The sequence below is a fragment of the Vulpes lagopus genome, chromosome X (genome assembly GCF_018345385.1).
Source record: "Vulpes lagopus strain Blue_001 chromosome X, ASM1834538v1, whole genome shotgun sequence".
NCBI classification, from domain to species: domain Eukaryota; kingdom Metazoa; phylum Chordata; class Mammalia; order Carnivora; family Canidae; genus Vulpes; species Vulpes lagopus.
The window spans coordinates 50,231,786-50,258,127 of record NC_054848.1 but is presented as its reverse complement, the minus strand read 5'-3'; the positions used below and the strand labels follow the sequence as shown (position 1 = coordinate 50,258,127).

General features: G+C 42.7%; 1 protein-coding gene across 1 annotated transcript in view; it reads right to left on the bottom strand.

Annotated features, from left to right (window-relative positions):
* Positions 1-26,342, bottom strand: part of MSN (moesin) — a 73,469-nt gene that overhangs the window by 20,389 nt on the left and 26,738 nt on the right. The window contains exon 2 of the mRNA XM_041741269.1: positions 12,950-13,033. Within this exon, the coding sequence (XP_041597203.1) occupies positions 12,950-13,033 (84 nt within the window). The remainder of the gene's footprint in view (positions 1-12,949; positions 13,034-26,342) is intronic.

Sequence of the window (26,342 nt, the reverse complement as noted above, 5' to 3'; positions counted from 1 at the left end):
TTGTGGTTTTAATTTGTATTTCCCTGACGGCCAGTGATGCGGAGCATTTTCTCATGTGTTTGTTGGCCATGTCTATGTCTTCCTCTGTGAAATTTCTGTTCATGTCTTTTGCCCATTTCAGGACTGGATTGTTTGTTTCTTTGCTGTTGAGTTTAATAAGTTCTTTATAGATCTTGGATACTAGCCCTTTATCTGATAGGTACCTCTTGTACTGTTGGTGGGAATGTGAACTGCTACAGCCACTCTGGAAAACTGTGTGGATGTTCCTCAAAGACTTAAAAATAGATCTGCCCTACGACCCAGCAATTGCACTGCTGGGCATTTACCCCAAAGATACAGATGCAGTGAAACGCCAGGACACTTGCACCCTAATGTTTATCTCAGCAATGTCCACAATAGCCAAACTGTGGAAGGAGCCTTGGTGTCCATCGAAAGATAAATGGATAAAGAAGATGTGGTCTATGTATACAATGGAATATTAGCCATTAGAAATGACAAATACCCACCATTTGTTTCGACGAGGATAGAACTAGAGGGTATTATGCTGAGTGAAGTAAGTCAGTCGGAGAAGGACAAACATTATATGGTCTCATTCATTTGGGGAATATAAAAAATAGTGAAAAGGAATAAAGGGGAAAGGAGAGAAAATGAGTGGGAAATATCAGAGAGGGTGACAGAACATGAGAGACTACTAACTTTGGGAAACGAACAAGGGGTGGTGGAAAGGGAGGTGGGCGGGAGGTTGGGGTGACTGAGTGACGGGCACTGAGGGGGGAACTTTTTTTTTTTGAGTGGTATATACTTTTTTTTATTTTTTTAAATTAATTTTTATTGGTGTTCAATTCAATTTACCAACATACAGAAAAACACCCAGTGCTCATCCCATCAAGTGTCCACCTCAGTGCCCGTCACCCATTCCCCTCCAACACCCGCCCTCCTCCCCTTCCACCACCCCTAGTTCGTTTCCCAGAGTTAGGAGTCTTTATGTTCTGTCTCCCTTCCTGATATTTCCCAACATTTCTTTTCCCTTCCTTTATATTCCCTTTCACTATTATTTATATTCCCCAAATGAATGAGAACATACACTGTTTGACCTTCTCCGATTGACTTATTTCACTCAGCATAATACCCTCCAGTTCCATCCACGTTGAAGCAAATGGTGGGTATTTGTTGTTTCTAATTGCTGAGTAATATTCCATTGTATACATAAACCACTTCTTCTTTATCCATTCATCTTTCGATGGACACCGAGGCTCCTTCCACAGTTTGGCTATTGTGGCCATTGCTGATAGAAACATCGGGGTGCAGGTGTTCCGACGTTTCATTGCATCTGAATCTTAGGGGGGTAATTCCCCAACAGTGCAATTGCTGGGTCGTAGGGCAGGTCTATTTTTAACTCTTTGAGAAACCTCCACACAGTTTTCCAGAGTGGCTGCACCAGTTCACATTCCCACCAACAGTGTAAGAGGGTTCCCTTTTCTCCGCATCCTCTCCAACATTTGTTGTTTCCTGACTTGTTAATTTTCCCCATTCTCACTGGTGTGAGGTGGTATCTCATTGTGGTTTTGATTTGTATTTCCCTGATGGCAAGTGATGCAGACCATTTTCTCATGTGCATGTTGGCCATGTCCATGTCTTCCTCTGTGAGATTTCTGTTCATGTCTTTTGCCCATTTCATGACTGGATTGTTTGTTTCTTTGGTGTTGAGTTTAATAAGTTCTTTATAGATACTGGAAACTAGCCCTTTATCTGATATGTCATCTGCAACTATCTTCTCCCATTCTGTAGGTTGTCTTTTAGTTTTGTTGACTGTATCCTTTGCTGTGCAAAAGCTTCTTATCTTGATGAAGTCCCAATAGTTCATTTTTGCTTTTGTTTCTTTTGCCTTTGTGGATGTATCTTGCAAGAATTTACTGTGGCCAACTTCAAAAAGGGTGTTGCCTGTGTTCTCTTCTATGATTTTGATGGACTCTTGTCTCACATTTAGATCTCTCATCCATTTTGAGTTTATCTTTGTGTATGGTGAAAGAGAGTGGTCCAGTTTCATTCTTCTGCATGTGGATGTCCAATTTTCCCAGCACCATTTATTGAAGAGACTGTCTTTCTTCCAATGGATAGTCTTTCCTCCTTTATCGAATATTAGATGAACATACATTTCAGGGTGCACTTCTGGATTCTCTATTCTGTTCCATTGATCTATGTGTCTGTTTTTGTGCCAGTACCACACTGTCTTGATGACCACAGCTTTGTAGTACAACCTGAAATCTGGCATTGTGATGCCCCCAGCTACGGTTTTCTTTTTTAAAATTCCCCTGGCTATTCGGGGTCTTTTCTGATTCCACACAAATCTTAAAATAATTCGTTCTAACTCGCTGAAGAAAGTCCATGGTATTTTGATAGGGATTGCATTAAATGTGTAAATTGCCCTGGGTAACATTGACATTTTTACAATATTAATTCTGCCAATCCATGAGCATGGAATATTTTTCCATCTCTTTGTGTCTTCCTCCATTTCTTTCAGAAGTGTTCTATAGTTTTTAGGGTATAGATCTTTTACCTCTTTGTTAGGTTTCTTCCTAGGTATCTTATGCTTTTGGGTGCAATTGTCAATGGGATTGACTCCTTAATTTCTCTTTCTTCAGTCTCATTGTTAGTGTATAGAAATGCCATTGATTTCTGGGCATTGATTTTGTATCCTGCCACGCTACCAAATTGCTGTATGAGTTCTAGCAATCTTGGGGTGGAGGCTTTTGGGTTTTCTATGTAGAGTATCATGTCATCGGCGAAGAGGGAGAGTTTGACTTCTTCTTTGCCAATTTGAATGCCTTTAATGTCTTTTTGTTGTCTGATTGCTGAGGCGAGGACTTCCAGAACTATGTTGAACAGCAGTGGTGAGAGTGGACATCCCTGTCTTGTTCCTGATCTTAGGAGAAAGGCTCCCAGTGCTTCCCCATTGAGAATGATATTTGCTGTGGGCTTTTCGTAAATGGCTTTTAAGATGTCGAGGAAAGTTCCCTCTATCCCAACACTCTGAAGGGTTTTGATCAGGAATGGATGCTGTATTTTGTCAAATGCTTTCTCTGCATCTAATGAGAGGATCATATGGTTCTTGGTTTTTCTCTTGCTGATATGATGAATCACATTGATGGTTTTACGAGTGTTGAACCAGCCTTGTGTCCCGGAGATAAATCCTACTTGGTCATGGTGAATAATTTTCTTAATGTGTTGTTGGATCCTATTGGCTAGTATCTTGTTGAGAATTTTTGCATCCATGTTCATCAGGGATATTGGTCTGTAATTCTCCTTTTTGGTGGGGTCTTTGTCTGGTTTCGGAATTAAGGTGATGCTGGCCTCATAGAACAAATTTGGAAGTAGTCCATCTCTTTCTATCTTTCCAAACAGCTTTAGTAGACTAGGTATGATTTCTTCTTTAAACGTTTGATAGAATTCCCCTGGGAAGCCATCTGGCCCTGGACTCTTGTGTCTCGGGAGGTTTTTGATGACTGCTTCAATTTCTTCCCTGGTTATTGGCCTGTTCAGGTTTTCTATTTCTTCCTGCTCCAGTTTTGGTAGTTTGTGGCTTTCCAGGAATGCGTCCATTTCTTCTAGATTGCCTAATTTATTGGCGTACAGCTGTTCATAATATGTTTTTAAAATCGTTTGTATTTCCTTGGTGTTGGTAGCGATCTCTCCTTTCTCATTCATGATTTTATTAGTTTGAGTCTTCTCTCTCTTCTTTTTAATAAGGTTGGCTAATGGTTTATCTATCTTATTAATTCTTTCAAAGAACCAACTCCTGGTTCTGTTGATCTGTTCCACAGTTCTTTTGGTCTCGATATCATTGAGTTCTGCTCGAATTTTAATTAACTGTCTTCTTCTGCTGGGGGTGGGGTCTATTTGTTGCTTTTTCTCTAGTTCCTTTATGTGTAAGGTGAGCTTTTGAATTTGAGATCTTTCCAGTTTTTGAATGGATGCTTGTATTGCGATGTATTTCCCCCTCAGGACTGCTTTTGCTGCATCCCAAAGATTTTGAACCGTTGTATCTTCATTCTCATTAGTTTCCATGAATCTTTTTAATTCTTCCTTAATTTCCTGGTTGACCTTTTCATCTTTTAGCAGGATGGTCCTTAACCTCCACGTGTTTGTGGTCCTTCCAAACTTCTTGTTGTGATTTAGTTCTAATTTCAAGGCATTATGGTCTGAGAATATACAGGGGACTATCCCGATCTTTTGGTATCGGTTCAGACCCGATTTGTGACCCAGTATGTGGTCTATTCTGGAGAAAGTTCCATGTGCACTCGAGAAGAATGTGTATTCAGTTGAGTTTGGATGTAAAGTTCTGTAGATATCTGTGAAATCCATCTGGTCCAGTGTATCATTTAAAGCTCTCGTTTCTTTGGAGATGTTGTGCTTAGAAGACCTATCTAGTATAGAGAGAGCTAGATTGAAATCACCAAGTATAAGTGTATTATTATCAAAGTATTTCTTCAGTTTAGTTATTAATTGGTTTAAATATTTGGCAGCTCCCACATTTGGGGCATATATATTGAGGATTGTTAAGTCCTCTTGTTGGATAGATCCTTTGAGTATGAGATAGTGTCCCTCTTCATCTCTCACTATAGTCTTCGGGGTAAATTTTAGTTTATCTGATATAAGGATGGCTACCCCTGCTTTCTTTTGAGGACCATTCGAATGGTAAATGGTTCTCCAACCTTTTATTTTCAGGTTGTAGGTGTCCTTCTGTCTAAAATGAGTCTCTTGTAGACAGCAAATAGATGGGTCCTGCTTTTTTATCCAGTCTGAAACCCTGCGCCTTTTGATGGGGTCATTAAGCCCGTTCACGTTCAGAGTTACTATTGATAAATATGAGTTTAGTGTCAACATATCTATTCAGTCCTTGTTTTTGTGGATTGTTCCACTGAACTTCTTCTTAAAGGGGAATTTTAAGAGTCCCCCTTAAAATTTCTTGCAGAGCTGGTTTTGAGGTTACATATTCTTTCAGTTCCTGCCTGTCTTGGAAGCTCTTTATCTCTCCTTCCATTCTGAATGAGAGCCTTGCTGGATAAAGTATTCTTGGTTGCATGTTCTTTTCTTTTAGGACCCTGAATATATCCTGCCAGCCCTTTCTGGCCTGCCAGGTCTCTGTGGAGAGGTCTGCTGTTACCCTAATATTCCTCCCCATAAAAGTCAGGGACTTTTTTTCTCTTGCTGTTTTAAGGATCTTCTCCTTATCTTTGGAATTTGCAAGCTTCACTATTAAATGTGGAGGTGTTGAACGGTTTTTGTTGATTTTAGGGGGGGATCTCTCTATTTCCTGGATCTGAATGCCTGTTTCCCTTCCCAGATTAGGAAAGTTTTCAGCTAGGATTTATTCAAATACATATTCTGGCCCTCTGGCCCTTTTCGGCGCCCTCGGGAACCCCAATTAAACGTAGGTTTTTCTTCCTCAGGCTGTCATTTATTACCCTTAATCTATCCTCATGGTCTTTTAATTGCCTCTTTTTTCCTCAGTTTCCCTCTTTGCCATCAACTTGTCTTCTATGTCACTCACTTGTTCTTCCACCTCATCAAGCCTCGTCATTAGGAATTCTAGCTTGGATTGCATCTCATTTAATTGATTTTTAATTTCTGCCTGATTGGATCTAAATTCTGCAGTCATGAAGTCTCTTGAGTCCTTTATGCTTTTTTCTAGAGCCACCAGTAGCTGTAAAATAGTGCTTCTGAATTGGCTTTCTGACATTGAATTGTAATCCATATTTTGTAACTCTGTGGGAGAGAGGGCTGTTTCTGATTCTTTTTTTTGAGGTGCAGTTTTCCTTCTAGTCATTTTGCTCAGTGCAGAGTGGCCAAAAACAAGTTGTATTGGGAAAAGGAGAAAAAGAGAGAGAAGGAAAGAAAAGGGAAAAAGAAAAAAGAGAAAGAAGAAAAAAAAGGGGGGAAAGAGAAGAAAAAGAAAGAAAAAGAAAGAAAGGAGAAAAAAGAAAAAAAGGGGGGGTGGGGTGGGGGAAGCAATCAGAAATCAAGAAGAAAGAAAGAAAAAAAAGCACCAAAAAAAAAAAAAAAAAAACACGGGGGGAGTATCTTCCGATTCTGTATACTTTAAGTCCCTTGTCTTCCCTTGAAACTGGTCCGTCTCCTTGGTCTTCTGGGGGAGGGGCCTGCTGTGCTGATTCTCAGGTGTTAGCACTTGGGGGAGCTGCTCTGCCCCTGCCTGGTGCAGGGCTCAGTGGGGGTGTTCACCCCGTGAGGCCCCGGGAGGAAGCCACAGTGGCGGGGGCAGCTCTGGGACCCTGGAGTCAGCTCCCGCAGTACCTCCGGGGCTCTCCGTCTGCAGGGCCTGGGGGCTCCCGGGCGGGGCCGCTGATCTGCTCAGTTCCAGGCAGGAGCGTCCTTGCTGTCCTGGGCCCTCCCGGCCTCTGCCTGTCCCGGGGGAGGCCGGATCCTGGGCTGTGTCCCGGCGCCCTGTGCTCCGGGGCCTGCGCTGTTGGATTCGCGCTCCCGGCGGTGCAGCCCCCTCCGCGGAGCCGCCGCCGGAGCCCCTCCGAGCTGTTCCCGGAGCCCCGCAGCCCCCTCCGCGGAGCTTCTTTCTCCGCCCGAGCCGCCGCCTCTGAGCTGCTCCCGGAGCCGCGCAGCCCCCTCCGCGGAGCCGCCGCCCGAGCCCCTCCGAGCTGCTCCGGGTCCCGCCGAGCGCTGCAGCCCTTAGGGAGCTCGGAGCATCTCCCGGGGCGCAGTTCCTCTGTTACTGTCCCAGGGAGCCCGAGGGCATCCCGCCCTCCTGGTTCCTGCTCTAACTCCCTGCGAGCCCCTTTCCGCGGGGAAGGTTGGTGCAGCTCCTGCTCCTCCGGGACGGGGCTCTCCTGTCCTGGGGACACTCGCCCCGGCCTCAGCCCGGCTCCTCGCGGGGCCCCTCCCCCTCGGAGGCCTTTTGTTTCTTTATTTCTTTTTTCCGTCTTCCTACCTTGATAGAGGCGTGAACTCTTCTCACTGTAGCGTTCCAGCTGGCCTCTCTTTAAATCTCAGGCCGAATTCGTAGATTTTCGGGATGATTGGATGGTTTTCTAGGTAATTTGTTGAGGACAGGTGATTTGGAGACCCTGCTCTTCCGCCATCTTGCCCCTCCCCCGAGGGGGGCACTTGATGGGATGAGCACTGGGTGTTATGCTATATGTTGGCAAATTGAACTCCAATTAAAAGAAATTTTTAAAAAATAAAGCAGATTGCCCCCCATAATCGGTGTGGGCCTTATCCAAAAAAAAAAAAAAAAAAAAAAAAAGATAAGTTGTGTGTGGGTTATGTTAAGGAAAGATCAAAAGACTTCCATGATTCAATGGCAAGGTGAGTCCCTGAGTCTAAGATAATAGGCAATAGGAATTCCCTATAAGTTTTAGATGGAGAACATAAAAATGTTTATGTTGAAAAGTGATATTTGCTTTTTTTGCAGAGGATAGAGGGGTAGGGTTTGGATATAAAAGATTACTTAATGTACCTCTTATCTCATCCTATATTTAAGGTAGAACCTAATTAACAGTTCTAATGATTTTCCACAGGGTTGTAGGAGAATATTATGTCTAGATGCAATTGGTGGGGAAGAAGTAATTCAGTCCCAGTAGACAAAGAGGCACACTGAAGATGGACAATTAGGGCCAGGACGCTATGTCATGGGATGGCAGACTCAGAACAGAACTGGTAGGACAGCAACTGGCCTCTGCCTGTACCAATTGTAGAGGCTCAGAAACCCCAGAATTAAAAAAGGACTAAGGCAGGTACAGACTATGTGGCCGGTCCTAGAAGTTCCAGGAGTGAGCTCCTTCGCTTCATTTTGCACCATGTTGTCTGTTTCACTAGAAGGATGAGTAGGGATGTAATGAGAAGAATATAACAGGGCCCATAATAGTTCTAGGATCTGCAGTATCTCTGAGGAGCAGTTGAACAAATAACAGCTAAAGTGATATTTAAAAATATATATTTCAATATCAGTAGCAAATTTTAATCTCTCTGAACTCTGCCCCTTCCTTTATGAACACAGCAAAGTCAGATGCATATAAATTTTCCACTTCCTTAGGCTTCAGGGCTTTGAGAGATGAGCAATCTCTCTCAGCATCCACTGAAGTCCCAAAGTGAGGAAATAAGGGTGTGGAGGGAAGGAAATATGATGTAAAGTCAGAACTGAGACTGGAAAAAAAAAAAACAAAGGATAAAACAGATAACCCCTAAACTCCAGGTCATAAGGAAATCTCCCATTTAAGCTCCACAGGGTACTGGGAATCATTTGATTGGGCTACTCGTGTCTCCACTTGGAAATGAGGCCAAGCTTTGCTTGCTTCCAGCTGAGACTTCCACCCAAAAGAAAAGAGAAATCTTATTTTCTAGAGGGAGGGAGTCTCTAGGTCCTTGTTCTAGGAACAACATCTGTGACTAGAGTGACTAGGGTCCTTCCCCAGTCTACTCATAAATGGCTCCATCTCTGATTAAAAGGAAAAAAAAGATTCTTTCTTGGCTCCCTTTGACTCCAGAATGCCAACTTATCTGGCCTGAACTACCACTTCTCAAATCTGCCATGGAAGAAATCCATGAGCAGCAGAAAATAATAAATGCGTATACCCAGAGGACAAAAAGGGTAGGGGAACATATGTAAATGGCTAAAGCCAGAATTTCTTTGAAGCCTCAGGTTTAATTTTAATATATCTGCACATTTTACATTTTACTCCTTAAATATCCTTTTTTTTATTTTTAAAGATTTATTTATTTAGTTAGTTATTTGAGTGAGAGGCATGCATGCCCATGAGTGGGGGGAGGGCATAGGGAGAGAATTCTCAAGCAGACTCCACACTGAGTGTGGAACCTGAAGTAGAGCTCAATCCCACAACCCATGTGATCATGATCTGAAACAAAACCAAGTGTCAGATGCTCAACCGAGACACCTAGGCACCCCAATGTTTTAATGATGAAATAGATAACATCACAAGTAAAACTAATGCTCTAAGATACTGAATCAAATTCTGCCCATAGGTCTGTGTACCTCCTAAAACCTGCCATATATACCTACAGAAACTAGGACTTCAGTGTTTAAGACACTGGCTGTTAATTCTATTGAGCCACACAACAGAAACCCTCACAACAGACTGTGAAGCATTATAAAGTCCAAGCAGCACAAACTAGAAAACTGAGGTTCAGTGAGGGGAAGAGATTTGCCTCTGAGAAAATCCTCACCATTACTAGGAGCGCATCTGATGTAAGAAATAACCCTCTTTGTCTCTCTTCTGCACGTAAAGGCTGCCTACATCTGAGGTCTATGGAGGGAAGAGGAAATCAGGTCAATTCCAGAGCCCAGAGCCCTCCTCTCCATATCCCCCATGCATCTATATTAGTAAACCAACTAGTGATATAATGGGCCACTTCAGAAGCCCAGAGCAGGATTGGGAGACTGAAGCCTCAAAAGGAAAACTGCATGAAAAATCATGTGCAGACCCCATCAATGCCCAAACACCTGAGGCCCACTGAGATCCCACTACAGTCTTGGCAGTAGCTGCATCAACTACCCTCTTGAAAGCAAATCAATGCACTACTAGAAAGTTCTGGTGGGGGCTGCCACCAATGCTGTTTCTGCTACTCTACACTGCCTGTATTCAACCGGCCACCTGCTCTACAGTGTAGAACACACTCAGCTAGGATTCTAAGTTTAGGGAAAAATTTCCTCCACTCAGAATAGGAACAGACAAAAAGAGAGGAGGTCACAGAAGACAGAGCTGACAAAAGCCACCGGGAAAACTGCAAATGATATATGCCTTGATTCAAGCCACTATACCACTTCCTAGCTATCTGACCTTAAACAGGTCTTTTCACCCTTGTAAGCCTAAGTCCTTCATCCATAAGATGAGTATATTACTATTATAATGATAGATGTTATTTTATAAAATAAAAATGGAAGAAAGAGAAGGAAAGGTTGTTGCCGTCAATGCAAAGTCCACAAATCCTAAGGACTTTACAAGCCAGACAAGCTGCCTGATTTAATGGCTCCCTTATCTGAACTCCTAGGGCAATTTCTACTACTTATTTAGTCCTTAATAAGAACAACCAATATTCGAATGTCTGCTATACACAAGACACTTTACTTATTTGAGGATTAAATAAGACCACAAAATCTCTGAAATTAGTTTGGTTACCATTTTACTGAGAAAAGTAAAGTCCTAAGAGGTTAAATGAGCCATCTAAGGCCACACAGCTAGATAGCAGGACAGAATTTGCACCCAAGGATGACACTAAATCCCATACTTTATACACTACATCACTTCCATACATAACCTTATCTTAAAGGGTGTTTTATGCTATGTGGGAAGAAAGTTGCATTGCATTTACTTCTCTCTGCTTCTATAGGATAAGGAACTCCAAGATCCTTAAGGACAGAGACGTGTTTGATAGGTCTAGAGATTTTTCTTGAGACACAGTAGACCTTCAGTCAATAGTGAATCAGTCAATGAACAAATAAGTGAATGGATGCTCTGAGACTTCACCTTTTTTGCACAGCTCAGTATCTTGAAGTAAGGGGTAGGTACAGTTAGAACCACTGGCTGGGGTAGAGCCAAGCAAGGGGTTCTCAAAATGGAACTCATGGTGGTGGCACTGCCTTTTAGTGGCACCTAGGTAATCAAGAGCCCTCTAAAGAACCTCAGGCTTTAGAAGTGGTGGTAAGTGACAGAATTGCTGTAGCAAAACGTGTTCTTTCCATTCCCTAGCTATGTGTACATTCCCAAAAGCAAATGGAGAAATTATGGGCCATACTTCCCTTTCCTACCAGGTCTTATGTCTCCGCAAGCTATGAATTCCTATTATTCCCTGTTATTTATTACTGGTACCAAAGAGGGTGCTTCCTCTCCAGTCAGCTTCCTCTCTAGTCATTGGCCAGACAATTTCTGGGTTCCAGGATGGCCCCAGAGCTTTTGTCAATTTCTTATAAAGAGTCCAACCCCTTCCTCCTAGGCCCCAATGGCACCAAGAGGGCCTCCTTGAATAATGGGTCTCAAAGGCCAGACAGAATAGACTTCTTCCCTATGACTCATCAAGTTAGAGAGAGGGAATAGATCATATCCCCAAATAGCCTGTGAACACATACCTCTGTGGATTCTCATCCAGACCTGCCTCGGCTCTGAGAGTGCTAGATGCTCAAATCCTTGTCTGAGCTCAAATCTTTTTCTGTTTTTCATCCACAAGATCCTAGCTCTGCCCCATCTGACCTCACAGAAAATTACTGCTCCCTCCTTCCTATGACAGCCCCTCAGAAATCTCAAGACAAAGAACACATCTCCTCTTAAAGTCTTCTCAACTCAAACAGCCTCATTCATGCAGGAAGACTATTACAGTGGGAAAACTATAGTTTTATACACAGAGCTGTATTTGAAATTTCATATTACAACTCACTAACATCATAACCTAGAGAATGTTCTTTTACCTCTCAGAGACATGATCATTGCAAGGACTAAAGCACCTAGGCAAGGCTAGTTCATTGTAAGTGCTCAATAAATGATATTTTTCAAAACAACACTGATCTTCCAGATAAGAAATCATGAACTTACTGGTTTTCTCCCTTTCCTCTCTCTATCTAGTATAAAAGATTCAAGTCTCTCAAAGGTTTTGTTTCGGAAGTAGTTACTTTCACAAGTAGCACACCATCTGTCCAGGGCTCCCTACCATCTGAACTTCCTACAGAATAACACCCACAATACACAAATCAAACCAACACTAGCAAAGAATTATCATGCCTTGTGGCTTTTTGAAATTAATGTCTCTTTTTTTCAAGAATTTTTCTACCCTAGGTTCTAAATTATGCCTTCCTCACCCTCCCTCCACAGTTATCCCTCTCCAATGCAACTGAACAAAGCTCCCAGTGTTGAAGGCAGGGGATGGCATCATTTAGCTTGCGAAGGGTAATGTATAGAACCAGGGGTCTGGGAAGAAGTCTGAGAAGAGGTCAAAGGAGCCTTTCTTTCTTTCCCTCCCCAGCTCTGGGTAAGTTCTTAGACAACAGAGGGACTCAGAGGGCAAAGGAGAAAAAGAATCAAGAAAGCCTGGAAAATCCATCAAGGTAACATGTGGTCTCAACATCCTGGACAATATCAGACCCCCACCTCACCAGAAACTGGTAGGAAAATGGGATAATAACCATCTAAAGGGATCCCAGCCTCTGGAAATGGGAGCCCCATTTTTACCCCTTGGAAGTCTGGTCACAAATGGCATATTCCCTTGGCCCCTGGAGAGTCTTTGAATGCTGAAAGATTCTGTGGCCCCCATCTGGCTATTACATTATATATAGAACATCCTTTCTAATAATAGCAACTCCCCATAAAGGGACACCCCTTGTGTTGGACATGGGAATGACATGTCAGCATTATCTGCAGGTATGACTGCAGGATATGAAGTGGTGTTATGTCCTAAGTCCTACTATTATTTTGAGGGAAATGTACATAGAGCACACTACCTCAGGGAGAATAGGTTGATTTCCTTCTACTAGGAAGCAAAAAAAAAAATTACAGAAACCATAAAAATACAGTGACTAGAATGCAGCATTGAAATCCCAGCCAAATACTGGCTAGACAGAATAAGTTATTTAATTTCTGACTCTCATCATTAAAATAGGGAAGATATCACTCACATCTTTCAGAGTTGAGAGGAATATTCCATGTGCTAACATTTTTAGAGCATCTAGCACAGAGTCATACCCTGCTTAACTCTCTTTTCTCCCATGTTCAGGACCAAGGATAAGATTAATTGGAGCCATCCAAAGTGCAGGCTGCCAAAATCAAAGCTTGCCTCCTTTGTTATTATGGCAGGAGTCAACCTTTGTTTTGACCTATCTTGGAGGAGCATGTAGAAGAGATTCCCAAGAAGTGGGTCTTGTGGTAGAAACTATTGGGACAATTGGAAGAGGCTAAGAAACAAATAGTTCCTCCCTTACCTGGTCAAACAGCTGTTTGCCAGTGGTGTTGGGCTGGATGGCAAACTCCAGCTCTGCGTCCATGGTGGTTACACGCACATTGATCTAGGATGAGATCAAAAGAGGCAAGTTAGTTGTCTAGCTCTGTGCTTAGAAGAACCTGGGACAAGTGTATCTGTTCAGTCACAGAAGAGGAAACTAGAATGCTAAGAATCTGAGAAACTTAGATATTGCTGGGAAGGAAAGGAGAATACTGAACCAAACAAACAATATCCTGGCCCTGGCTCCCAAAATCAGCTTACAGAAGACAAAAAAAAACATAGCCACAGAGCAATAATTTTTTTACCTTGTTTTCTCCATGTCCCTTTATTTTTTTAATTTCTTTTTATTGGACTTCAATTTGCCAACATATAGCATACACCCAGTGTCACAGAGCAATACTTACCAAGGAGCTACACAAAAATGCAAATCAGCCTACTATCAAGAGGAAGCAAGTGCTGACTATACTTCTTCCAGGAAGCCTTCCCCACCTACACCAGACAGCTCTGGGCCCACAGCATTCTCTTCCCACCTCTGATCCACAGCCTGGATTATCTTTGCAAACACAAGTTAAGAGCAAGATAAAGAACACTGGGTTCCAAGCTTAGCACTGTAACTGTCTTAGTCTAAAACCTTGGATAAAAGTCTTATCTCCTTCCTAGCCCCTAGTTCACCTCATCTGTACAATAGCAGTAATGCTGGAGGAAGGGTCAATTACACTAGGTGATGACCATATCAGTGCTGGTGTCTATGGTTCTATATATTGACTTGTGTTAATACTTCCTGTATTTATGTCTCATTGGTTTCCTTAAGCACAAAAAAGGAAAGGGGCCTTAGCAAAGGTACATGTGGGTGGAAAAAAGGTGCTACCAAAGTCAAGCCAGCAGAGGGGAAATGGGAAAGGGACAGGCACCAATGAAAATAACAGTTAGCTATGCACACAATTTTATAGGCACTGGAAAAAATACCCTCCACTTTTCCAAAGAGATCCCCTAGCTCAGGTCAATGATAGTTGAAATTTCATAAGTAGATTTGTTTCCTTGGTTGAAAACTTAGTAGTAGTGGTAATAGTAATAGCAATATGCAGTAGCTTTCATGTATGCAGACTTGCTACTCACTAGAAGACTCATGTGTACTATCCCATTTAATATCAACAATCACCTTGTGAAGTAAATAATGTTATCTCCACATTGGAGATGAATAAATAAATATTTGTCTAAAGTCATATCACTAGTAAGTTGGGAAGATGGGGTGTGAATTCAGATTAAGTCTAAACCTCATAATTTAAACCAATACACTAGACCCTCTGTATATCAAAGTGCAAAATATGAAAAGAAATCAAATATTAATTCTTTAAATTGTGGGACATTTTGCATAAGTACTCTATACAGTACAACCACAAACTGGCTTGTTATATAAGGTCATATAAAATATTTTGAAGACTATTTCATGGTCAGGGAAAATAACTCAGTAATATTAAGCGAGGAAGGGTAAGCAACAAGATTGTATGAGTTCAATTCTACAAAAGTATGCACAGAGAGATAATCATTGGAATCCTGCCCAAGTGTTAGTCAGGCTTGGTTTTAAGGTGGTGGTGAGTGTGTTCTCCCTTCTTTAAATCAAAAAAAGAAACTGATCTACATTTTCTAAGATACTTATATAGTACTTATACTATTGGTTCAAGACTAAAAATAGAATTATCAACTATGCAAATCTCCATGGAATGGGTAAGACATTAAGCCTTATCAGTCTTTGACACCTCTGGGTCTTTCCTGAGCATAGGGGTCAGTTAGCAGGGAAGAGGGGGCCAAACAGCTATTTTGCCAGAAGAACAATTCCAATGAGGACCAGACCTGGGGAACAACTTTGTAAATAAATATCACTAGGGAGCCAGGGAGGAAATCTATTTCCAGATTGACAATGGGACAGGAAAGGCCCTGAAGGCAGGAACAAGAAAGGCAAGTTATCCCACTGGGAGACAACGGGCAAGATTAGCCACCTTGACTCGTGTTATCCTAGGCTTCCTGCCAATCCAGTGACCTCTGTAGAATGGGCCTTCATAAGGTAGGAAGAATGAGGCCCAATGGGCTGGAATTTGGCCTCAACATCTAGCTTCAAACCACCCTTGAGCTGAGTCAAGGGAAACCTCAAAATGCCAATGACTGAGGAGATAGGAAAGAGTGGAAAAGAGACAGTAGGACTTTTAGTACACTGAACTTCATCATCACCTCAAGATTTTTGTGTTACTTAGAGTTACATCTCCAGTACCCAAGACTCAGAAGATGTTAGTTAAATGAGCAGTTCTAAGTATGGGAGTATAAGAAATACAGAGATATAACATAGTCTACAGATTCAGAGGTGAGAAGATTTTATATCTTGACCTTTTTACCGTGCCATGGACCCTTCTGGGCAGTCTGATAAAGTCTATGGATCCCCTTCCAGAATATTTGTAAATGCATGAAATTAAGTGATACAAAGAAACCAATTATATTGAAATATGCATAAAAATATGTGCTTTTTATTATATTAATTGTCTAGCACTGCACCTTATTAGTTATTACTAGTGTAATTTCAGCATTGTGTTGAGCATAGTGATATTTTGAGAAATATACAATAACTAGAGAATTGAGTAATGCATTGAATTGCCAAATCACTGTTGTACACTTAAAACTAACATAACATTGTATATCAACTATACTTTAATAGTAATTTTTTAAAAGATTGTATTTATTTATTCATGAGAGACACAGAGAGAGAGAGAGGCAGAGACATAGGCAGAGGGAGAAGCAGGCTCCATGCAGGAAGCCAGATATGGGGCTCCATCCTGGGAGTCCAGGATCATGCCCTGAGCCAAAGGCAGACACTCAACCACTAAGCCACCCAGGTGTCCCAATAATAATCTTTTAAATCAAAATAAAAATTACATTTCACCAAAAAAATGTGATATAAAAGTCTTAGATTTCCATTAATGACAAAGTCACAGGTACTGCCATTTTTACCACTTTTTTGCCTGTATTCATAATTGAAGGAGGTCTAAGTCTCAGTAAGAGGTTAATAAAAACAAATATGTAATTTTTCTCAATCCAAGTTCATAGATGTTTCCCACTTCAGATTATATACATGGGACCCCATGAAGGCCTAAGGATTCCAGGTTAAGGAGCTTCCTATTACTCAGCCATTAGAAATGACAAATACCCACCATTTGCTTCAACGTGGATGGAACTGGAGGGTATTATGCTGAGTGAAATAAGTCAATCGGAGAAGGACAAACGTTATATGTTCTCATTCATTTGGGGAATACAAATAATAGTGAAAGGGAATAGAAGGGAAGGGAGAAGACATGGGTAGGAAATATCAGAAAGGGAGACAGAACATAAAGACTCCTAACTCTGGGAAATGAACTAGGGGTGGTGGAAGGGGAGGAGGGCGGGGGGTGGGGGAGAATGCGTGACGGGCACTGAGGGGGGCACTTGACGGGATGAGCACTGGGTGTTATTCTGTATGTTGGTAAATTGAACACCAATAAAAAATAAATTTATCATTAAAAAATGAAAGTAAAAAAATAAAAAAGGAGCTTCCTATAAATTTATTTCAATTCACCCAATATTTTTTTTAAATTAATTTTTATTGGTGTTCAATTTACCAACATACAGAAAAACACCCAGTGCTCATCCCATCAAGTGTCCACCTCAGTGCCCGTCACCCATTCCCCTCCAACACCCGCCCTCCTCCCCTTCCACGATGTTTCTATCAGCAATGGCCACAATAGCCAAACTGTGGAAGGAGCCTCGGTGTCCATCGAAAGATGAATGGATAAAGAAGATGTGGTTTATGTATACAATGGAATATTACTCAGCAATTAGAAACGACAAATACCCACAATTCACCCAATATTAATGGAACACTACGTTTAAGGAACTATGGTCAGAGTAGAGCTTTAGGACCAGTCCCTGATCCCAAGGCACTTATTGAATAATAGGGAAACTATTAATATACAAGGAAGACCCTAAGAAATGCCATAACAGAAGAAACCTCTTGTAGAGATAAAAAAATAACAGTTCAAAGTGATATTTGTATTGGTCCATAAGGATAAGCTGCATTTTTTAAGAAGAGAGATTACAGGATGGAATCTTGCAACAGAGGAATACCCAAATGTCCCAGATAGAGAAATCATTATATGAAATAGCCCGGATTGAGATAGGAATGGAGATGGCCCATTTAGAAGCAGGTCTACTCCAGGGCGAATGAGGCCTATCCAGTGAAGAGTAGGCAGAGAGGCTGGGAAGGTAAGTGGAGAGCTTTGAAGGCTACTCTAGAAAGCTGGGCCTTAATTCTGTTGCCAGTGGCCAGCCAGCCTGGAGGTTCTGAACAGAGTGGGGCAAAAATCAGAACAGGACTTTTGGAAGAAAGAGCCCAGGAAGGAAACTGTCAAAAGAGGTGGGACTCCAGGGAAACATTCCACAGCCTAGGAATTCCCTTTAATTCACACTACTGGTAAGAATTTTCAAAGTAAATAAGCCAGTGTCAACCACAGATCATGTCAATCACAGGTCATATCAATGTCCCATCTTTTAGGGCCTATTTCAGAAGCCCAAATATTTAAGTTAAATGTTTTTTAAAGAAATGTTTCTTGAATAAATCAGTTGGTAGAAAAGGACTCAGTCTGGGTTAGGAATAAGTATGTCATCCAGGGTAGTGCTGTCTATGCTTCCTTCCCCCTAAATAGAGCATGATCCCAGAACAAGGACCCTCCTAAAAATCTAAATACGTTCAGCTGAAACCAAAATGGAACCTACTTCTCCAGAATCCCTGCTCAAGGTTTCTGCCATTTCCACAGTGGCTGTTACTCCAGGAAGAAGAGCCTAAGATCTCCTGAATTTCACTGAAAGGACAAATAATCTTAGCTTTAAAAAATTAGAAAGAAAAGCAAACACAAAGGGACTTATATTCTTGCCACCATTTAATGCGGAAGAAAATGTGAATCATGAGGACAGGGTCATAGGTCTGTACTCTCCTGTTTTCTGTGTGTCAGAGGTAGGGGGAGGCAATAAGGGTAAAAACATAGCTGGGGCCTAAAGGTGACAGGTAAAGCAGGAGTCTTGATCAAAGAAGATCCCTTGTTCTCCTTTAGACTAATCTGGAACCCAAGTATGTAACATAAGCTGCATGCCCAGACCCACTGCCACACAGGGTCCACCCACTGCTCACCCTAGGAGGTACCCATTGACTTCCTTTGAGGCCTGGTTTCTGCAGTTTCAATCAGAAGAGGGTAGCCTAGTTTGGGAGGCAAGAGCCTGAAAATAAAACCACCAAAGTCAGCAGAAAGTTCCTAGGCAGCCCCTCAGCTTGGCAGGAGTGGAGGAACTGGCCTGGGTGGGTTGTTATTTCAATATGTAGAGAATTTAATCCCTTCCAAAGCCTGTCCCTGAGGACCTAGGCATAGCCTGAGGTTAAAGACTGTGTCTCTGGAGAACACTTAAGGGTTTAGGGAACAAAAAAAACGTTTGGGTGTGGTAGGGACAGTGTCACCCTCTCATATAACTAGCCCTCCCACCTCTAGCCCAAAAACAATACATACACTGTTATTTATTGAACAGTTAAACACAGACAGTTCCCACACTAATGCCCTTCACTGGACACTAACCCATCTCAGTGGCCTGTCATCCAAAGCTCTCAACAAACTGGGATCTCTCCTATGTCCCCACTTGACTGGCCTGGCCTTGGAAACAAAAATAACCAGATCAGATGCTGCAGCAGCTGGGGTACTTTGGACTCTGGGCCTGGGCAGCATCAAAGAAGGGACCAAACCTCTCTTTCTTCTTTAGCCAGGAACATCCAGGTAAGCAGTCAACAGACCACAGTGAAATCAGGGCAATGCTTCCCCTCACTTATCCCATATCACTGAACTATAAGATAGATGGCTCTTCCTGGAGAGGAGTTTGGGGGAGGCAGAGAGAAAGTAGAGAGTCGAATAACCACGAGTAAATTGCCTGAACATGGACATGTAAGCCACGAAGAATTAAAACTACCAGCCCTGAACACCAATAAAAAATAAATTTATAAAAAAATTACCAGCCCCACTTCATGGATGATGAAACTGAGGTACACAGAGGCAGAGACACCTGCGTGGCTGAGTCAGTTAAGTATCTGCCTTCAGCTCAAGTCATGATCCCCGGGTCCTGGAATCAAGCCCAGTGCTGGGCTCCCTGCTCAGTGGGGAGTTTGCTTCTCTCTCTCTCCTTTTGCCTCTCCCTCTGCTTGTGCTCTCTCTCGCTCTCTCTCAAATAAATATTTTTTTAAAAAAGGAGTATGAAGTACACAGAGGCAGGTGACAGGATGGAAATGAACACTTACTGAATATCAACTATGTGCTAAGCCCCATCACCCACAGTTTCACTTAACATCACTGAAACCAAATTTAATCAGTCAGCAAATGGGGAAGACTGGTCTTCTAGACATTCCCGCAGCTCCTTCCATGACTCCACCCCACTCTCTGGTCATGCTGATTTCACTGCTGTCTTCAGACACTGCCTTGGCAACTACTTTGGCCAAGGTCCAAACACCCTGGCATTGAAAGCCTGAGCACATCTGGGAAGCACTCCTTGGGAAGGCCCTCTCGCAGGGGCAGAGCTTGTGAGTCAACCCAGTTGGGTCCAAGCTCAATGACCTCACCTGCACCTGCCATCTCCCCATTCGTCTCAAGGGTCCACTGGCTCTAACATTTCAGTGGAGGTACTGGTATGAAGAAGACAAAGGCAAATGGGGGGCGGGGGGACAAAGGCAGAAAAAGCCTTACTAGGGCAACTTCAGAATTTCAGTCTCTCCACTGGACAGAGAATAGTCACCACAGTGTTACTCAAACTACCTAATCTACAGTATTTAGGCTCCAGCACCCACCATTTCCTGCTGCCAGAACTGAGGCGAGGGCAGGGCAGGGCCGGGCAAGGCCTGGTCTGTCTTGCCTCTTGGGATGACAGCACTGCCTCAAGCAGCTGTTTTCCATAAGGGGGAAAACAAGGGTTGCTTTGAATCTCCGGCCTAGGAGGCATTCTTCCTCTCCACCACCCCCTCCGCCTCCGCTGACTCACTCACTTCCCAGCAACTTAGCCACTGTTGATTTGGAAATGGTACCTGAAACAGTTATGTGTTCTTACCTCTTCCTACCTATCTCTAGACCCTTAACACTGCCGTCAAGACCTTCCTGGGGTTAACCCTTCCTATGCCTGTGACTTTTCCCAGTAGTTTCTTGAAAGGAGAGCCACATCCAACTCCACCATGCACACCCATATCTTAGTGGATCAGCAGTTCTTCAACCACTTCAATTACTGCAAAGGCCATGGGAGACAAGGGTTCCCCTTTTACTTGCTTTGGCCCAGTCCTTCCCTCCAAAAGCTCCCCAAAAAGCACTGGGAGACAAGGGCATATTGGAAATGGAGTGTTGCTCCACCATTCACCATATATTTGGGGGAGTAACCCTCACATGTAACTAATCTCTCTTAGCAATGAGAACATAACTAGTCACTATGGGAATGGCAGTTCAGAGCAGAGGCTAAAGCTGAAAAGGTCAGTGACAATAGGCTACCTTAGCAAGCTGCAGCTTCCCCATTAATCCAGCCTTAATTGCATTACCTTCTGATCAAGCTCAGAGTCCCTCTCTCGACACATGAAGGTCAGGAAGGAAGCTAGAGCTCAACGATTTGCACCTAACTCCAGGACTTACTCTCAAAATCAGCTCAGCCAGAAGTGCCTGGGTGGCTCAGTTGATTTAATCATCTGCCTTCAGCTCAGGTCATGGTCCCAGGGTCCTGGGACTGAGCTCCCTGTTGGGCTCCCTGCTTAACAGGGAGCCTGCTTCTCTCTCCCTCCTGCTCATGCTCTCTCTCACTCTCTCTCTCACCCTCTCTCTCTCCCAAATAAATAAGCAAAAAATTTTTTTTTATAAAATCAGCTCAGCCAAACAATACTCTAGGATCAAATAACACCTACTCCTCTATCCCCTCCCCAGCTCATCTCTTCTTAACTACAGGGGCTGTCCCACCAGATCCTTAGCATAGCTATTTCTCCTCTTTATAATTCCTCAAGATTTCAATCCACTCATTCTAGAATATCATCTGGCTCCTCCAGAATAGCACCCTTTTGAACTTCTCATTACTGTTCGCCAAGAGAATAAACAGTCCAGAATCCCAAACTGTCAGATCAGAAAGGAACCTTAGAGATCATTTGGTTCAAACATGCAACATAACTGCTGGAGAAACTGAGGTCCAGGAAAGGAGAGGCACTATTCTCGAGTCACACGGCTGCTAGGCAGCATGAGATCAAGGATTAAAAAACTGGTTCTTGATCCACTTACCATTTAATCAGCTATAGAATCACCCTGGCACTTAGAAACAGTAGATACCTCAGGTGCACCACTCCTGAAGACTATGAAGACTATGTAGAGGAGGCTGGCCCATCCTGCTTCCATGAAAATCTCCAAGCTCACATGGCTTGGAAGTCTAGCTTTCAACAGAGGGCAGGCATAACTTTCAGGCTCTGAGACATTCACTAACACTCATTTTAGGGAGACTAAACCTTTCATAACACTATAGAAGAAAACTCAAAGATCCCTTGTTTCTAGGACAGCTTCTTTTGCAAAAACTTGGATAGTAACTGATTGGGAGGTTCCCCGATAGCAGACACAGCCAAGATCTGAGCTGGAGGTTGGTGAGGAGAGGGTGGGATGCAAAAGAGAAAGAGGGAGGGAGTTTGAGGAACAGATTTATACCTTGGTAGCTAAGAACAACAGATTCTTCAATTCCTGTAAAACTCTGAAGCTGCTGAAATAAAAGGGGATAGGGCCTGTCATTAATAAAGTAAGTCTCCCAAAAGAGCAAAGCCCCTCTCTGGGACTACACCCAGGTGGATTTTAGTCTCTAACATCAGTTTCCTGCTTGACCCAGCTTCCTACCTGAAAGTTTCATAAAAAATATTTGCAGGCTGGGAACACAGACCATTTGCAACTGCATGGAGATGCCAGGTCTGCCCAGAGCACCAGAAGAGGGCTCTACTTTCTCTGCTCAGGAACACACCCCAGCAACCTCCAGCATCATAGCTCTGAAGCACACTGGAGCTAATCCAAGCCTCAGCTTGAGTTTGAACTAATACTCATGGGATTTCTGCCCTGTATTGTGCTTCTGGTTGTTCAAAATTGCTGAAGCCAGGATCAATTAACTCTGCAGGCACAGGAGGAGACCTAGGCCATCAAAAAGCTCTTTTTAACTCTAGAGGTAGAGTAAGGCCAGCTTTCTGCCAATGAACCTTACTGGTAAGCTGACGGCTAAACCCAGCATGTGGGAAACCCACAAAATTGGAATTCTTGACCCAGAAATAATTGTCTCAGCATTTTGAGGAGTAAAGCATGATATGATAGAAAAAAGTTTTGGAGCTTCTTTGACCTCCCTTTTTTTGAAACTCATTTTCCTAATCTATAAAACAATTCTAATAATATCAACTTCACAACAGGGTTATTGGGAGATTTCAGTTAAAATAATAGACATGAAACTACATAGCACATCATAAGTAGAATAGGATGACTACTAACCCCTCCTTTTAAGACATATTTTTAAAAGATTGATTGATTTAAAAGAGAGTGAGCAAGCATGCAAGATTGAGAGAGAGAGAGAAAGTGTGCACATAGGAAGGCCAGAGGGAGAGGGACAAGCAGACTGCCTGCTGAGCAGGGAGCCTGACCAGGGCCCAGTCCCAGGGCCCCAGGATCATGACCTGAGCCAACGGCACTTAACCAACTGAGCCACTCAGGTGCCTCACTTTTTTAGCTATATTATTACAAATATCCAACCTCTCAGAAATGATTTAAAATGAAAATATGTTAAACTTCAGAGGTCTAGGGCCTACCAAAGAAGATCTCCAGAGAGCCCTTTCAGCATAAAGGATTCTTTCACTTTGGGGGCAAACTCTAAAATGTGATTAGATTTCTAGTGGGTTAGCCATGTGAAGTTCTGCACATCAGGTACACATACACATATCCTTGCATGCATTTTTTTTTTTTTATTTTTTTTTTTTTTATTTTTTTTTTATTAACTTTTATTGGTGTTTAATTTACCAACATACAGAAAAACACCCAGTGCTCATCCCGTCAAGTGTCCACCTCAGTGCCCGTCACCCATTCCCCTCCAACACCCGCCCTCCTCCCCTTCCACCACCCCTAGTTCGTTTCCCCGAGTTAGGAGTCTTTAAATGCCTTCCCTATTATGAGGAATGGGGATTTTCCCCAAGAAGCAGAGCCCCAAGGAGAGGTAGAACACAAAAGAGCACCTATGCTACCCTGTCGTTTTCAGAGGCTGCCTGATCTTCCTTAATCTGGGCTCTGCTTTGTCATTTTCTCCAATCGTATTTCACCAAAATACACAAATCCCCACCCCCTCAATACAACCCACCAGGACCTCCAAACTTTTTTCAGCTGGTATCCAGAAAAATCACAAGCTGAGTCTGCAAACTGGCTTATCAGATCACCTAAGGAAATTTTTAAAATAGATTCCCTGAGCTCACCCACAGAAATATTCCTTTATTATCAAAGGAGGGCCTGGATATCAGAAGTTAAGAACTTCAGATTATTCTAAGGGCCAGTCAGATTTGGGAATATCTGACACAGAACAAACTAGCTTCTCATTGGCTGGAATTATTATGGTCAGAGGGATGCTTGAAGGAAGGAAAACACAATTAGAGAACAACTACAGAGGCATTTAAGCTGCTGGGCCTATTGAACAGCTTTTCAGGGTCGAATACAGTCCACCTCCACAAAAGATCAGCAATGCAATCAGTCCTCTAACTGCCTCCAAACCGCTCTGCAACTTGGTCTCCCTATTTGTAAAACTGGGCATGGATTATCCTTGCCCCTTGCTACCTAGTATCATTACTCCCCACCACTACAGAGACTATTGTGCGCTAAAGCAGTGTCTCTGTTGTAGGAAGAACATAGCTTTATATTCTGAAAACCTATGTGCCAGAATAAGCCATGAGCTCTCCATCTTCCCACCTATAAAGTGGGTATAATGATGCCAACCTGGCAGTGTTGTACAGTAGTAATGTGGTGTTTCCCAAACTTAAGTGATCATAAGAATCATTTGGGGCACTAATTTAAAAACTCAAATTCCTGGATCCCATTCCAACTGACTGAAACACTCTCTAGAAGAGGATCTTGGGAATTAGTGATTTTGCCCCAGGTGATTCTTATCCCTTAGGAAATTTAAAGAAACATCACCTGGCACAGATACTGTTGAGAGGAGATGAGGGGATGGATCAGAGTTCTGGTCTTCTAAACTGCTGTCTGGTCCAGATATCCTCATGACAAGGACCTTTAAGTTAGGGCTCAGTAGAGCAGGCTCTGCAGGCAGAAGAGGGAGGAGACTTTGGAATTCCAAACAGAAAGCTAAGTGCTTTCTGAAATGACCAAATGCTCAGGTCATTGTCCAGAGCCTTCCACCATCCTCACATCTAGTTAAGAATCAGACAATGGGAGAAAACAGCTGATGCAGATACCTCACCAAACAAAACACATTGATCAAAATGTTCTAATTAGGGTCCCAATCAAAGCATTCTTGAGTTCTCTGTCCCTTAAACACTCTATATTCACTCTTTCCTGAGAGAGCTTTCAGACAAGAAGCAGACCTTAAATAATACTTTCCCATTTCCTAGATGCTCTGGGAACTTGGGAGTAAAGAAGAGACATGGGGAGGGGGTTCTATATTTGCATAGAGATGTGAGCAGGTTGGAGGGGTGAAGGAGGTCTGAGATAGGTATGATTAATAACGGTGCGCTAGACTCAGCTTACACTAGCCCTGAATCATGTGCATCTCTTTACAATTCCTCCCTCAAGGACCTCACATTGGTATCTTGGAATTGGCTACGGTGAGAGTATTTATACCACGGGGATCAATACACCGTACAAATCTTGACTTCACCAGAAAGTTTGTTTTTAAATTATTTACTAGCACATGATACACATGTGAAGTAAGCATCTTTAGCCCCATTTTACAAATGAGGAAACTGAGTCTCAATGAAGGGAACAACTGCCATCTTCTAGCTGCGTGACCTTGGCCAAAAGCGAGGTCTGTTTGACTAGCAACAAATTCCTGACTCTCTCTAACAACACCCCAAGAGAGTAGGCAGCCCCTCTTGTTAAAAAGGTGGCTGACCCAAAAGGCTCATCATCAGCTAAAGGCCAAACAAGGGCACTTAAATGTGCCTGGTGCCAAGGAAAGCTAGGGGTAAGACATGAAAGCAACAAGAAACAGTTCCATCACTACCACAGGAGAAAGGCTGGAGTGAGGCAGGGAATGGGTTAGAAAGCTCCAGTGGAAACCATAGCACATTCTTAGGGTCTCTTCATAAATATCTGACAGTGTGGGCTCTGGGGGGAGGCCCCCGTACACTGCAAGCCCTTTGACCTCTTGAAGTCTCAATTTCCCTACAAGTAAAATGAGAGTAATAATGTCTACGTCACAGGATTATTGTGAGGAAAACCATCATCTCCTTTACTTATAAGAAAGTAATGGGGCAGCTGGGAGGCTGAGTTGGTTAAACGTCTGACTTCAGCTTAGGTCATGATCTCAGGGTCCTGGGATAGAGCCTTGCATCTGGCTCCCCATTCAGTGGGACTCTGCTTCTCCCTCTCCCTCTGCCTCTCCCCCTTCTTGTGCTCTCTCTCTCTCTCTCTCTCTCTCTGTCTCTCTCATTCTCTTGCTCTCAAATAAAAAAGTAAATCTTAAAAAGAAAGAAAGAACAAACAAACGGACCTGGCTTGGCACTAAGCATGTATTAGATGCTTGATAAATTTTAGTTCTTTTTCTCCTGAAACCTTATTATCCAATCTAGATTCTTCCAAGGTTCACCCTTATACAATAATAACCATAGCCTTATGTACACAGTACTTTACAGGTTAAAAGACAGTTTTTTATATGTATTCTTTCATCAAATTCAATTCTGTATGAAAGGCAGGGCATAGACAAGCCCAATTTTACAGAAGGGAGAAATGGAGCCTCAGTGAGGTAAACAGCAATTTGTTCAAGTGTGAAGGAGACAGGACTAGAACCCAGGGCTTCCCAGCTACTAGTATACTGTTCTTTACCCTTCCAAATTTCTCTTTAAAAAAAAAGAAAAACAAAGGCTAAAAGAAAGTCCGATGGTTTACTTATTGTCATTTATTGTATCCAAGAAATCTAGTGGCCTCTGGCCTCTAGCTCCATCTCAGGTGCTACAAGAGGAACTGTTCTTGGGATGGGAGAAGATCAATGCAGCAATGGAGTAGGAACAGTCTTCTTGTGGTAGAGGGAGTTACATCATTATCTAGGAGCAACCAACCAGGAACAATGGGCCA